Source organism: Fukomys damarensis, unplaced genomic scaffold, assembly GCF_012274545.1.
Source record: "Fukomys damarensis isolate Sample0158 unplaced genomic scaffold, DMR_v1.0_HiC HiC_scaffold_19, whole genome shotgun sequence".
NCBI lineage: Eukaryota > Metazoa > Chordata > Mammalia > Rodentia > Bathyergidae > Fukomys > Fukomys damarensis.
This window is the reverse complement of record NW_022900931.1, coordinates 22,372,547-22,386,227: the sequence shown is the minus strand read 5'-3', so window position 1 is coordinate 22,386,227 and position 13,681 is coordinate 22,372,547. Positions and strand designations below refer to the sequence as shown.

The 13,681-nt window shown below is 35.8% G+C and overlaps 1 protein-coding gene across 1 annotated transcript in view; it reads left to right on the top strand.

Annotated features, from left to right (window-relative positions):
* Positions 1–13,681, top strand: part of Rbfox2 (RNA binding fox-1 homolog 2) — a 190,249-nt gene that overhangs the window by 169,552 nt on the left and 7,016 nt on the right. Inside the window, exons 7-11 of the mRNA XM_033765943.1 lie at positions 4,696–4,749; positions 4,858–4,950; positions 6,073–6,205; positions 9,942–9,981; positions 12,414–12,477. Coding sequence (XP_033621834.1) covers positions 4,696–4,749; positions 4,858–4,950; positions 6,073–6,205; positions 9,942–9,981; positions 12,414–12,477 — 384 coding nt within the window. The remainder of the gene's footprint in view (positions 1–4,695; positions 4,750–4,857; positions 4,951–6,072; positions 6,206–9,941; positions 9,982–12,413; positions 12,478–13,681) is intronic.

Below are 13,681 nucleotides of genomic sequence, written 5' to 3'. Positions count from 1 at the left end.
TCCATATTGATTTCCATAATGGTTGCAACAGTCTACACTCCCTCCAAAAGTGGAGAAGGGTTCCTTTCTCCCCACAACCCTGCCAGCTTTTGTTGGTTGATTTCTTGATAGCAGCCATTCTCTCTGGAGTGAGGTGGAATCTCAGAGTTGTTTCCATTTGCATCTCTCAAATGACCAGTGATGTTGAACATTTAAACTAAGCTTTTCATTTGTTAAGGTATTTTGTTCTCATTATCATTCATCTTCTACAAAGTACAAACATGCCATTTGAAGCTGCTTACTCACCCAAACTAGGACCCCCTTGAGCTCCCTCTTTTTCCATCAAGCTACTATAGTTCTACTGTTAGATTTGTACACATTGTCAACTGTACTTTTCCTACTGATTGATCCCTTATGTGAGCATGAGTAAGATAAGTTGGAAGATAAGTGCATTATAATCACTTTGTAACTCTAAACCCCTTGCTTTCCTTATTGCATATAACCATGGCAGTAATAGCCATGGTTATATGTGTGAGAGGGGTTTTCTACTCTGATTACAAGTGATATAGCAAGTTTTATAGATGTTTCTCATCTATAAAATGAGAAGGAAAATTTTTAAGAGTTTTTATGAATAATTGTCCTAACAAAAACAGAACTCTTAACAAATGCAGATGTACTCAGCTACCTCATCTTTGACAAAGGAGCTCACCATCCTCAGTGGAGGAAAGATAGCCTCTTTAATAAATGGTGTTGGAAAAACTGGATGTCAACCTGCCACAGATTAAAATTAGACCCTTATCTTTCACCATGCACTAAATTAAAATCCAAATGGATTAAACATCTAAATATTAAAACAGAAACATTAAACTTGCTGGAAGGTAAGTTAGGCAGAACTCTGGAAGACATTGGTATAGGAAAAGACTTTATGAACAAATCCTCAGTAGCACGGGAACTAGCAGATAGAATCAACAACTGGGATCTCATCTTACTAAAAAGCTTCTGTACTTCAAAAGAAACCATTAGCAGAACTAAGAGACAATCTACAATGTGGGAAAAAATTTTTACCAGCTGTACCTCAGACAAAGGACTATTATCAAGGATATATAAAGAACTCAAAACAATCAGTCCCCCCAAATATAAAGACCCGATCCAAAAATGGGCATCCGAAATGAACAGACATTTCTCATACAAAGAAGTGAAAGCAGCAAGAAAATATATGAAAAAATGTTCCACATCACTGGTCATTCGAGAGATGCAGATGAAAACAACACTGAGATTCCACCTCACCCCACAAAGAATGGCTGCTATCAAGAAATCACACAATAACAAATGTTGGCGGGGTTGTGGGGAGAAAGGAACCCTCCTCCATTGTTGGTGGGAGTGCAGACTAGTGCAACCACTATGGAAATCAATATGGAGATACCTCAAAGAGCTTGGACTGGAGGTTCCATTTGACCCAGCCATCCCTCTGTTGGGTATCTTTCCAAGAGAACTAAAAGAATCATATCACAGAGAAGTATGTGCACCCATGTTTATAGCGGCACAGTTTGTAATAGCTAAATCTTGGAAACAACCTATTTGCCCATCCGTTGGAAACTGGATAAAGAAGTTGTGGTTTTTCTATAAAATGGAATATTACTCAGCCATAAAGAGCGAGAGAATAGATTCATTCATAGGAAAATGGATACATATTGAAGATATACTCCTAAGTGAAATAAATAAGTCCCACATGTGTAAATACCAAATAGTTTCCCTGGTGTGAATATTCTGCAACAATGCATAAGATTCTAATAAGATTACTGACATTTAGAAATGGGAGGAAAGGAGCTAAAGGTGTAGGGAAGGTGTGATGCGTAGGGGAAGAACAAAAAGGGAAAAGAAAAAAATGTGAGAGAATGAAAAGATGAAAATAAAGTGTTTGTAGATGGGGAGGGGAGGAGGGGGTGAAGGGAGGGCAGAGGTAAGGGGAAAAAATGAGAATCAAGACTTGCCATGTAAAGGTACATGATCCCAACAATGAATGTAACTGTACTGTATCCCTAAAATGTACCAATAAACTCAATAAAATTAAAAAACAAAACAAAACAGAACTCTTATACCAGTTGTCAAATTTAACTGATTTGTGTTCTCTAAGTGTGATAGCACATACTATAACTTTAATCTGCAGTGCCACAATGATTTTGCCAAGTATTCTGCAGAGTCAACCTGAGGAAGAATAAAGAGGAAAGCAAATGGGCTGGGTCCTGAGGTCTCTGGTTGTCTTTTCTTTACTTTTCTTGCTTTACTCTTTCTTTGTTTTTTAATAGTGCTGAGTATCAAACCTTGGGCCCCCTGCATGCTAAGTAGATGCTTTTCTACGGGGCTATATCCTCTGCCCTCCAGTTCTGCTTTGGCCTAAACAACTTTTCATTCTCTGTTGTATATTTAAGGGTTCTGCATAAGATTTTATTTAAAATAAAAGGGATAATTACTGCTGTTTTCTTTAGAAGTTTGAACCTGAATATTATAGGCCTTATGTGATAGTAAAATTTTGAATTAAGTAGAAATATATTAATATTCAGTATATCCTATGAGGTCTTTACTAAATACATTCAGCCTAGCTTTTTCCACACATGATAGAATTTATCAGCATGATTTCCTTTTTTAACCTATTTTATCAATTGTATAATCATGAAATACCACTACCTACTGCTTTACCTCTTGCTTTATTTTTACTGCTATTATAAAAACAAGTTCCTGTAATTTTGATAAAAAGGCAACATAAACAAAAGGGAGAAAGAGACTTAAAGTATGTCAAAGTTTCTTTAGATCCAGGGAAAATGACATGACAGAAAGAGCCTCTGATAGGATTTCAGAAGACAGAAATTTTACTCTCTGGATATGACTCTACGTTTTATTCTGTGACATCAGACCGCATTTTTAACCTGTCAGATTTTGTTTTCACATCTTTAAGTTGTAAAGCCTCTTTAGAAATCATCAACCCAACTGTCTCTGCTTATTTAAGAATGGCCCGAAGAACTATAACATTTACCCACATTTCATAGATTATGGAACCTTTCTGCCTCTTTGGGTTTTGTAAAGGCCAAATGGCATCTTTAAAAATGCATTCTAAGCTGTGTAAAGCATTATTAACAACATAACAACTTATATCCATTTATGGATTTAAAAGGAACTCAGGGCTGGGGTGTGGCTAAGCTCTTAAGAGTCCTTCCCTGTCATGTATGGGGCCCTGGGTTGAATCCCTAGTACCACTAAAGAAAATAAAGGAGTGCTCGGGAAATATGGTCATTGGTAGAAAAGAAAATGGTCAGTTTTGTGGAAGTTATTTTAAATTATTGATACTCAAGAAAACTGCTGCTGCTATGTTTAAGGTCCTAAGAAGAGTATGCTGCAAAACTTCCGGAGAATTTTAAGTTAACATTTTTGTTTATGTTGGTTGGAATCACTTAATCTGTGCAAAAGCATTGTGCCATCTCTTTGCAATTTACACACATTTGACATTGCAGAGCAGTCATGCTTTCTAATGCAAGTCGTATTTGAACTTAGATTCCACTGCAGTTTTATATAGAATAAGGGACACCATCATCAGGAACATATAAAATAGCACATTCTTTAGCACATCAAAATAGGAGATTGGATTGAGAATGAATAGATTTTCTCTTAAGTAATGCCGTTGGTTATTGCCATTTAAATCTGGTAATTTCAATAGAATTGGTTTCCACTCATATATTTATAAAGTAGCAATGGTACAATGCAAGGGAACAAATCAACAGAAGAGTTAGTCTTTCAGAAAAATAATAAAGTATGTTTGCTTATTGTATGTAAAATTCAGTGTAAATATTGACTAAAATTTGCTTAAGTGGGGAATAGTACATTTTTCTCTTTTTATAAAACACATGCCATATTCCTATATATATTTTTAAAAGGCAAAGAAGAAATAAAATGACATCAAACATAATGTTAGGAAATTTCTAGCATTTATAAACATTGAAGCTAATGTTCAGAAATTCTGATATCTTAAATCTGATTCACTTAAATATGTCCATTACAGATTGAGCCACTGAAGTTGGAATGTACCCTAAATTTTATTACTGCATGTCTTTCCTTTTTTATTTGGTGGATCCCAGTGAAATCCCAGTGGTAAATTCCAGTGAAAGAGGATTTCATTCTACCCAGAAAACCATCATGATTTAATTGGACCTGGAGTCTAAAATCCAAGTCAAATTTGAGTCCAGTCAGAAGATACCTTTATAAGATAACCATAGTGATAAAGACTGTTAAAGTGATGTGTGAGAAAGTGCATCACCCTGTGAGGTGATACAGAATGGCACATGTACTGCCTTCTTTCCTTTTGCTAAGCTAAGAGTAGGGCATTTGGGTAGTGTTGTGACAGCACTATAACCCGTGGGTTTATTTCTGTCTCTTTTTCTTGCTTTTATTCTCTCTTCATCTTCCTTTCTCTTTCCCAATTTGTCTTTCTCCACAAGAACCCCATACATATATCCTTGCCTACTTTTCCTGATCCTCTCATTATCCATTCAGCTATTCTAGTCCTGCTTCAAGACAGTGCCACTGCCCTCTCATATAAACCCCAAGCTGGCTTTGTAAGGAGGAATTAATAGTAGACAAATATAAACCCAGAGATGTCTAAAGCCAACTTGATATGCACTGGTCACTCCTTCAGTAATCTTAAATGCTCACTGTCTTCTGTTTCAGGTTGGAAATTAAGCCCGGTAGTTGGAGCTGTATATGGCCCCGAATTATATGCAGGTAGTATTTAAATTAATGTTTCTATTTATGCTGTTTAACTATTATGGCCTCTGTAGTTTCAATTTTCTACCCCTTTGTAATCTTTTTTCCATTTTTAAATGCAATCAGCATCCAGCTTTCAAGCAGATGTGTCCCTGGGCAATGATGCAGCAGTGCCCCTATCAGGAAGAGGGGGTATCAACACTTACATTCCTTTAATCAGTAAGTAGCCTATGTTGGCCTGGAATGGATTTGGACTACTGTGACTGAACGGTAGTGTGCTAGTTTGTTATATGTTCTAGTCTAATACATAACTGAAAAGAAAACATTTTCAAGAAGGGCAATAAATATTATCATAATGCCTTGTTCTGTTTAACCCATACTAGAATGTTCCTGACCACATGTGAACAGACTGCCACAAAAGTAGTTGGAAAGAGGGGATAAGGGGTGAGGGCATGTGAAGAATATTCATTCTGTACTTGATAATAAAACAGATATGAATATGTGTAGCATGTTGTTATTCATGTCTTCTGCTAGTCTATTTAGGACTCTCCAGTGGAGAGTCACTTAAAGGCACCTCCAGTACAGCTGATTATTCTCAGCTCCCTTGATATCTCTAAAGTCACTTTGACCTGAGCCTTTTTATTCTGGCAAGAGGTATAATTAAACAGGATTCAGTGGATGTGGAAGTAATGTCTCTGCACATTTTCCAAAGAACAACACACTTAAAATAAGCCGTTAGAGAATGTCTGCCTTTTGAGTGGATGACAGGGTAGGAGTGGTTTTCCTCTCACCTTAAATTTCTGCCTTAAAACATTACAGATGAAAGAATGAAATAAACTAATGAAATGAAATAACTAACCTATTGTGTGCCTTGGAGGTGATACCACATAAAAATATAAAAGAACATCCTTTTGAGAATCAATTATATTCACGCAATGTTAGGAAACAAGATTAATAATTGGCCACTGAAAGAGTTCATATCAATCTGATTTAAACTTTCCACAGAAATTAGAAGTCTTGTCTCTTATTGGGCCAATAGTCCTCAGAGCTTCTTGACCTGTGTCTTACTAGCTAGCATTGTAATGGCAAAATGGGAAGGAACAGAATAAATTCACTCAAGTTGTGATCATTTAGGCATGGAATAATTCACTTGTGCATGTCAGATTTTTCTTTCCCCTTCTTTCCCTCTCAGAGACCCAGGGCTGAAGACTATGTGCCAGCTTTTGAACAATGTGATACATAGCTTTTCATCTCTTCTGTAATTTGTTTACAGTGAGTTGTGACTATACATGCTACTGAATGCACATTGAAATTTCTGTAATATTTTGGGTCTCCCTTTAGTTCCTGGCTTCCCTTACCCAACTGCAGCCACCACAGCGGCTGCTTTCAGAGGAGCCCATCTTAGGGGCAGAGGGCGAACAGTATATGGTGCAGTTCGAGCGGTACCTCCTACAGCCATCCCCGCCTATCCAGGGTAAGCATTACATTCCAAAATCATTATGTGCCTAAAAAAAGAAATTGGAGGAAAAAAAAAATACCATGGCCCTCTTGTAACTTCTGGGACATTGCTATGCCACTTAGTATGAATATTTGCAAATGAATGTATTAGATGTCAAGAACCAAAAGATACCATCCTAAGAATGTAACAAAATGTCAATTCATTATATAAATCTTGGTTTTGGCCACCTTAAGCCTTCCTGGTAAGGGCTTAAGACTGTAGCCAGAACCAGCTTGTGTTTACTAGCAGTGTGTTGGCATGGAGTTCACTTAGCAGAGCACGAATATGGATTAACACTACTGCAGAGAACCAAGAGAGGAGCTGGAGATTGTAGTACCAGACTGTGTCTGCTGTGCTCACCCCCTTCTTGCCACCCTGTGTTGGGGCAGAGGCTGGCACATGTGCCCTCCCTTTGGTTTCACTGCCTGGGTGGTGAGCAGCAGAGCTAGTTACCCACAATGGATTTGCTTTCTTTGTAGGAAATGGATTAAAAGAGGTTAATTCAAAGATGAACCAAGTCCAATTGAATCAAGGGAGAAAGGGAGAATTAGGAGGATTAAACTGCAGTTGGCTCCTGAAGGATGGTAAAACAGCTGATGTTGCTGAGCATCCTTCACCCTTTGATTTTTGTGTGGAGGGTGTCTCATGCAGTGGAATGATTCCATAGCAACAAATAAATCCTTTGCTGTTGAAGGGGGAGAAGGAGTGAAGATGGCAGGTTTGTTTTAGTTGTTTCTCTGTGTCAGCCTAAAATGAATATTTTTACCAGAAGTAGACTTGTATAAGTCATTTGTACCAAGGGCTTTCTCTCTTCAGAAATGGGACATTTCTCTTCATCTTTTCTTTGCCTGTGGCAGGTTATTTTCTGTATTCTTACAGAGAAATAAATAGTGGCAGAAAACCCTGTTAAGCGCTACTTAGTTAAAACATAAAGGGAAAGAGCCTCCTTTGTATGTCCTTTTCTGAGAGGAAATTTGGCTTCACCTGGAGGTGTACTAATTTAACATTCATTCATTCATAGACCAATTGGACATTCCATTAGGAGTCCTCCATGCCACAGAATTAAAGCACTATTATTAGACAAGGCAAGTATGCATGTGGAAGTGGGCAGGCTCCAAAAGACCCTGGAAGGGAACTGCTACAGAAAATTACTTTTGTTTGCAAGTTATAGATGTTTAAATCCCATGCATTTCATCATCTCCATCTTCTGCCATGACTTACTTTTAATTTTATCCTTTTTTCTCTCTACTTGACCTTTGACCTTCAACCTCTGACATCTCTAAAGAAATGAATACTTAGTATTGTTTCGTTAAAAAAAATTCAAATAAAACATAAAAAAGATCTTAAAATCCTACACAGTAGGAAAATTGATCATGAAGCTTCTTCCATTTCGGTCTAAGAATGTTTACTGTTATATTTGCAAAAAGACTGCTCAGAGAAACATGGGATTTCTTTATAACCTTCCCAGGTAATTGTATAAAGTCATTGAATTCATTCCTGCTTGATGTAGGTCATTTCAGTATATTGGCCAAACTTGAGAGCCCCTTCTCTACCAAGTCCATGTCAGGTATATATTTGTTCAAAGATATTTTATCTTTTATGTCTAATCACATCAATTTCTGTGCATTACATTGAACACTAATTTCCCATGTTTTCTTTTTTATTAACTAAACTACCTGTTTACATGGAAGATGGCAAGGAATAAGTCCAGTATTTTATGGGGAATGGCCTGGAATTGCTTTTAAGCTTAGTAAACTAATTATCATTAATTAGTTAATTAATTCTAGCCTCCATGTGGCATTTTAATACAGGGAATATTGAAATTCTTGTAGAATTTCAGTGAATATTCCCATTAAGTGATTTGACTTAGGGAAAAATCTACTCATGTTTTTAATGTCAGCATTTCACTATTAAATGTTTTTTAATCTTTGCCTATATCTCCTTACTGAAATCACTGAAGGTTAATTAATCACCTCTTGACCTCAGTGTTTTCTGTTTTTACTAGACAAGTCTCATTGCAGACAAATCTTTTTATATACTGAAATGCAACTGAGAGGCAGATTAGTTTCTATTTTCAGATTTTAAGTGCAATTGCAAACTATGAAAATGTGCAGGACTTAGCCAAATAACCATAAAGTACAGTTCAGTCTGCCTGTTGTGTAGTACAAAGGCATAACATTTAGAACATTGCAAATTGTGACCATACTGTCCTGTAAATATAACAAAATGTTGCTGGAAATAGGATTCAGAAACTTTTCAGCTACTTAAAAAGGAACAAGTTATTTCTTACTCTTGTTAAAAATATGATTTAATGCCCCTACTTGCCAACTTACTAATTATAACAGAAAGTAGTGGTAAAATTTTCCATCTCATTTAGTTGAGTGTACAATAAACAAATCATCTCATTTAAAAGTCAAATCTTGACCTATTATGAAGAAAAATGTTATCTTTTATATCTCTACTGCTGTTTCATGTCTTTTGATCCCAAAATAATATATATATATATATATATATGTATGTATAGCTACCACAAAATAATATATATATATATATATATGTGTGTGTGTGTGTGTGTATAGCTACCACAAAATATTGGAAATCTATATTTTAAGAATAATAGTATAGTGTTGCTCCAGATTCAAGAAAAATAAAAGCCCTATATGTTGTTTGTTTGATATAAAGTCATCTAAAGAGAAACATCTGTTCCTAACTAGCGATGCTCTTGATTTTATTCTTTTAAACAAGATAGGATGATCCTTGGTCACGCCCAGAACTTGAGTTATCAACTGGTTTTTTTCAGGATTCCATGTGTACTCTTATAGTCAAAAAAGATCCCTTAAAATCTTTCAGTTACTCCTTCCCACTCTGGATTATATTGTTACTATCTGGGATCCCCACTGCACCTTTCAATTCTTGGACCTTGGACCAATCACCTTTAACCTTTAGCTCATTATCTCTGCTTGTGAAAGCAATGCATTGTGGGTATTTTTGGTTGTTTTGTTTTGTTTTGTTTTTAATTACATTTCTCTGTTTACTTTGGTCAGAATTGATTGACTTGTTTTTCTGAGGTGTTGCATTGGTTCTTAAAAATGCTGAATAATAATACTTTGCATGCTTGTGTGATCAGGCAAATCTTATTGCATGTCTAATGTGCAGGGTAAAAGCAGGTGATGTATGGATATAAAAAAATTTACATTTTATTATGAAACAAAATAAAGTAATAAACATAATTTTGAAAGGTACATACACATCCTGCCCTGATGGAATTATTTGGGTTCACTTGTTTCATGTTAAATCTCTCTCCATCCCTACCCTCTTTTTAAACTCTTCAGAGAAAGTCTTTCTAGAAACTCTTTCTAAAATACTCCAGATATGAAAAATGGATGTTCCAGTGTAGCTGATTTGGAATAGCCATGTTAGACCCTTCTCTGAGTGGTTTTGTTAATCTTTTAGTTACCAGATATCAAGATGCTCATTCTAGTTTTGCACACCTTTCACTCCTTGCATGTCTTGTAGCTATATAACATGAGTGTGCACTTTCACATTTTCCTCACTGACTTGCCATGGCCCCAAGCCCAGGTTATGTATTCATACATCACCTGCCTGTGTAGAGCGCATGTGCATGCTGCCGTCCTCAATAACCGGAATGTGTTTCTGTTCTTTTGTTTTTTTTTTTTGTTTTTGTTTTTGTTTTTGTGTGGATTTTCTGCAGTGTGGTTTACCAGGACGGATTTTACGGTGCTGACCTCTATGTAAGTACACACACTGGGGCCTTCTTGACCCCATCCCCTGACAAGCCAGCCTTTTTTTTTCTGTTTCTTTTGGTTTGGTTATTTTGGTTTCTTTTTTTGTTTGTTTGTTTGTTTGTTTGTTTGTTTTAATATAGTTTATTTCATTTTTATTTCCTTTTCCTTGTGGATATATATATTTATATATTTATATATTTAAGAATGCAAGCATGCTTCTCTGCCACTGCGCTTGCCCCTGGGTGCAAAAACTGAGCCTTTGGGTCTCTGATTGCTAGGGTCAGTCTACTGGACATATTCTTTTCCCTTCCTATACCCACAGATATTGTATGTATCTCTTATTTATTTTTGAGATGATCAGCAGGTTTAAAGTCTTTTATTACTGTCGTATCATTTGCATACATAAATAGCAAGACTAGCTTGGCCTTGAACCAATTCTTTCCCTTCTCTCCTTTTCTTCTCATTTCACATTCCTCTTTAGATCATTAGAGCTTTGATTTTTGTAGATGGCAATAAGCTTTCTGAACTATATGCTTTCTTTTATATACTTGGAGAAAATAAAAACTTGTGAAAGTACTGTAAAGATTTAATGCCAGTGAACAGTGTAGTAATGAGAGGATGCCAGATATTCCATGTTTTAAGACTTTCTTTATACAAAGGTCCACCATCAGTGGTTCTCTTTTCTCAAGATCTGGCAGGAGGACAAGAATGATATTAATGACCTCAACTCTCTTACATTCTTTCAACTATCACACAAGATTTTTTACTTTAATGGCCATGATAACACTTAATCCATTATTTAAATTGTTTAGCAAAAGGTGAAATTCTATGAATGATTGTCACATTAAAAGATAAATGAAGTGATCTCATTCACAGAGTGACAGGTTTTGAATTTTAAACTCTTATTAGGAGCTCTTCAAATAGTCTTTTTCTGAATACTAGCTTCATCTAGTGAACCAAGTCATTAAGAAATAATTTTATAAGAAAATTTTATCAATATGAAATTATTTTGTGGGGATAGGTTAAAATTGTCTAGATTACTTTCTTTGCCCTTGCTTCCCAAAATCTATAAATAGTACCTTTTTATTGAACTAATTCCACTGTCAATCAGAAATTCTCTGGCCATAATTGGTCCAACACTCTAATTTCATAGATGTTCCTTAGATTATGATTGGTCCACATTATGTAAATTATTCATATAGCAGAGCATAGACCCAACTAATCCATATTTCATGATCCCTCTTTGTATTTTTATTAAAACCCACCTCTTTCCTTAGAATGTTTGCAAGAGATAATTTTTAAAATATTTTTTCTATATCTACAGGTAAACTTAAGAGTTTAGTAAATATTTTACACCAAATTGCACATTCTAAATATACATATTTACATATGTTAATATGTACATTCTCCCATTTACATTAGTATCCATATTCTCATTAAACTCATCCTTATGTTTTCTTGAAATCTAATCTAGGAGAGAAAACTTTACCATTTAAATTAATTCTTAAATCAAGTTTTTTTTCCTTATATTTTTATTTAAAAATTATAACCATGTCAGGCATGGTGGCACAGGCCATAATCACAGCAGTCAGGAAGTTGAGGCAGGAGGATTGCTACAAGTTCAAGGCCAGCCTGAGCTACATAGTGAGTTAAGGCCAGTCTGAATTCCATGGCAAGACTCTGTCTTTAAAAAAAAAAAAAAGAGCAAAAAGTACAACCTAATTCTGTCTTGTTAAGAAGTGCTAATTGTCATCTTAAATCAACCAATTGAAAATTTGTTTATAGTTATTTCAAGTGTAAAATTTTATTGAGATGATTTTTCTACACTTGTCAAGAAAATATTCTTGTTTTTTTTAAAAAAATCTACTAATTGAATTACCTTCTGCAACTAAACAAGTAATTCAGAGATCTGGCCAAAATATTTTTTTTTGATCAGTGGTCCCTTCCTGAATAAATAGTTAAAAGTAATTTTATTATGATATATTTGTACATAGTTTAAAGCAGAGCTTCATGGAGAAAAAAATCTGGTTACTTGTACTAAGATACAACCCAAGCCCTATGACAGCTGTTGAGATGGGCCTAACAGGAGTGAGGCTGTTAAAAGAAGATAGTCTGTTTTCCATATGTGAGGAAGCAAAGACTGCTACTTTAAAACATATGAACAACTGTTCTACCTTGCATTTGTTCCTCTGTCTACATTTTTCCATCAGTGGGACTCTATCCATATACATTTAGTTCTTATTTCCTCAGAAAACCGTATTAGAATGGAAATGATGGAAGATTTTTGTAGTATAAGATGCATTGAATCAGAGAAGACTTTGGGAGAAGCTGGGTTTACTTCTAATACATCAAGCGAAGAATTTTTAAGTCCCTTTCCCTGTCCCACTCATAGATAGTGATCCCTGCTAGCCATTTTCTTCCTTTCTGTTTCTTTATAGCACATTGCTCTCTGGAGAGCTCATCTAGCAGTTGTGTCCAGGGTTTGTAAAGAGACCTGCTGGGGTAGGGATTGGGAGTGTGATGGACAGATCGTGTGTCCCCCGCCCTTTTTTTGCCCAGTAGAAAAGTTATGGTTCACCCTAATTCACCTTCTAAGTGGGATAACAAACTACTCCTAATTCTCGTTCTGTGAAAAGCATGCTTGCATCCAAAGGAAAGAAAAGGCTGGTGGGCCCTATTGTGGGCTTTTTGTATGATTGTTTTCCTTCCACAGCTGTGTTTTTTGAACTGCTCTTCCTGTGTTCTGTTATAGAATAGTCTTACAGGAACCAATCATTAGCGCTAAAATACCTCAGGTAGGAGTGCCAGTGTGACCTGCCAATCAATCAGATTGTGGATTGCAGTGAAAAAATTGAATTATACTAACCATTCCAGCTCCACGTTAGAGATGGGAACAGAGGCTTTTTTGGACAATCAAGAGTTGTGAGCGTGTGATCTAAGCCCTGCTACCTCAGCGGTGCACACAGTCACATTCTAGGCATAATGGCATTTCCTCCAAAATCACGTACTCCTGTCCCACTGCCACATATCTGCACCAGGTGTGTTACACACACTGTCCCGTAACTGCTACCTCTCTTAATTTGCCAATCACATTTGCCCTTGGTATTTTATATTGGAGATCTAAATAGTGGGTACATTTTCTTAATGACTGTGAAAGAAATGTAAAAAGGAAGAAGTAGAACTCTACCCAAATAGGACTTGGTTGAGTCAGTCCCACTTTGGACTGTATAGTAAAATCCTACTAGTGATTGGACTATGCTATGCTTAAGTTTACAGTTGCTTTGAACTCAGAAACTGAGATGTGCATTTCTCTTGCCTTCTCCTTTCACAATGGGAAGATCAGTGAGTTCATTTGGCTAATAACAAACTTCTTAGGAAGTTTGCCCATGACTGCGTGCTACAAAGAAGAAAATATTTGATGGCTTTTATTAGTTTAGTTATTTTATGTGGCTACCCAGTGAGATTTTAAAAATGAACTTATTTGAAGAGATGTGGAATAGTAAAGTGTTTGAAAAGTTTGATTTATTAAAGATCCTCTCTCATCTGTCATAGATGTAATAAAGATACCAAGTTGATCATTATAGTTTCTTCCCTTAACCCCAATTTTAGGTAATAATAAAGTGAACTGTAATTACTACTTTTCAAAATAGGTAGATCTCTGTCAAAAACACTAACTATAATACCATTATTGGATTTTTTTTTTTTT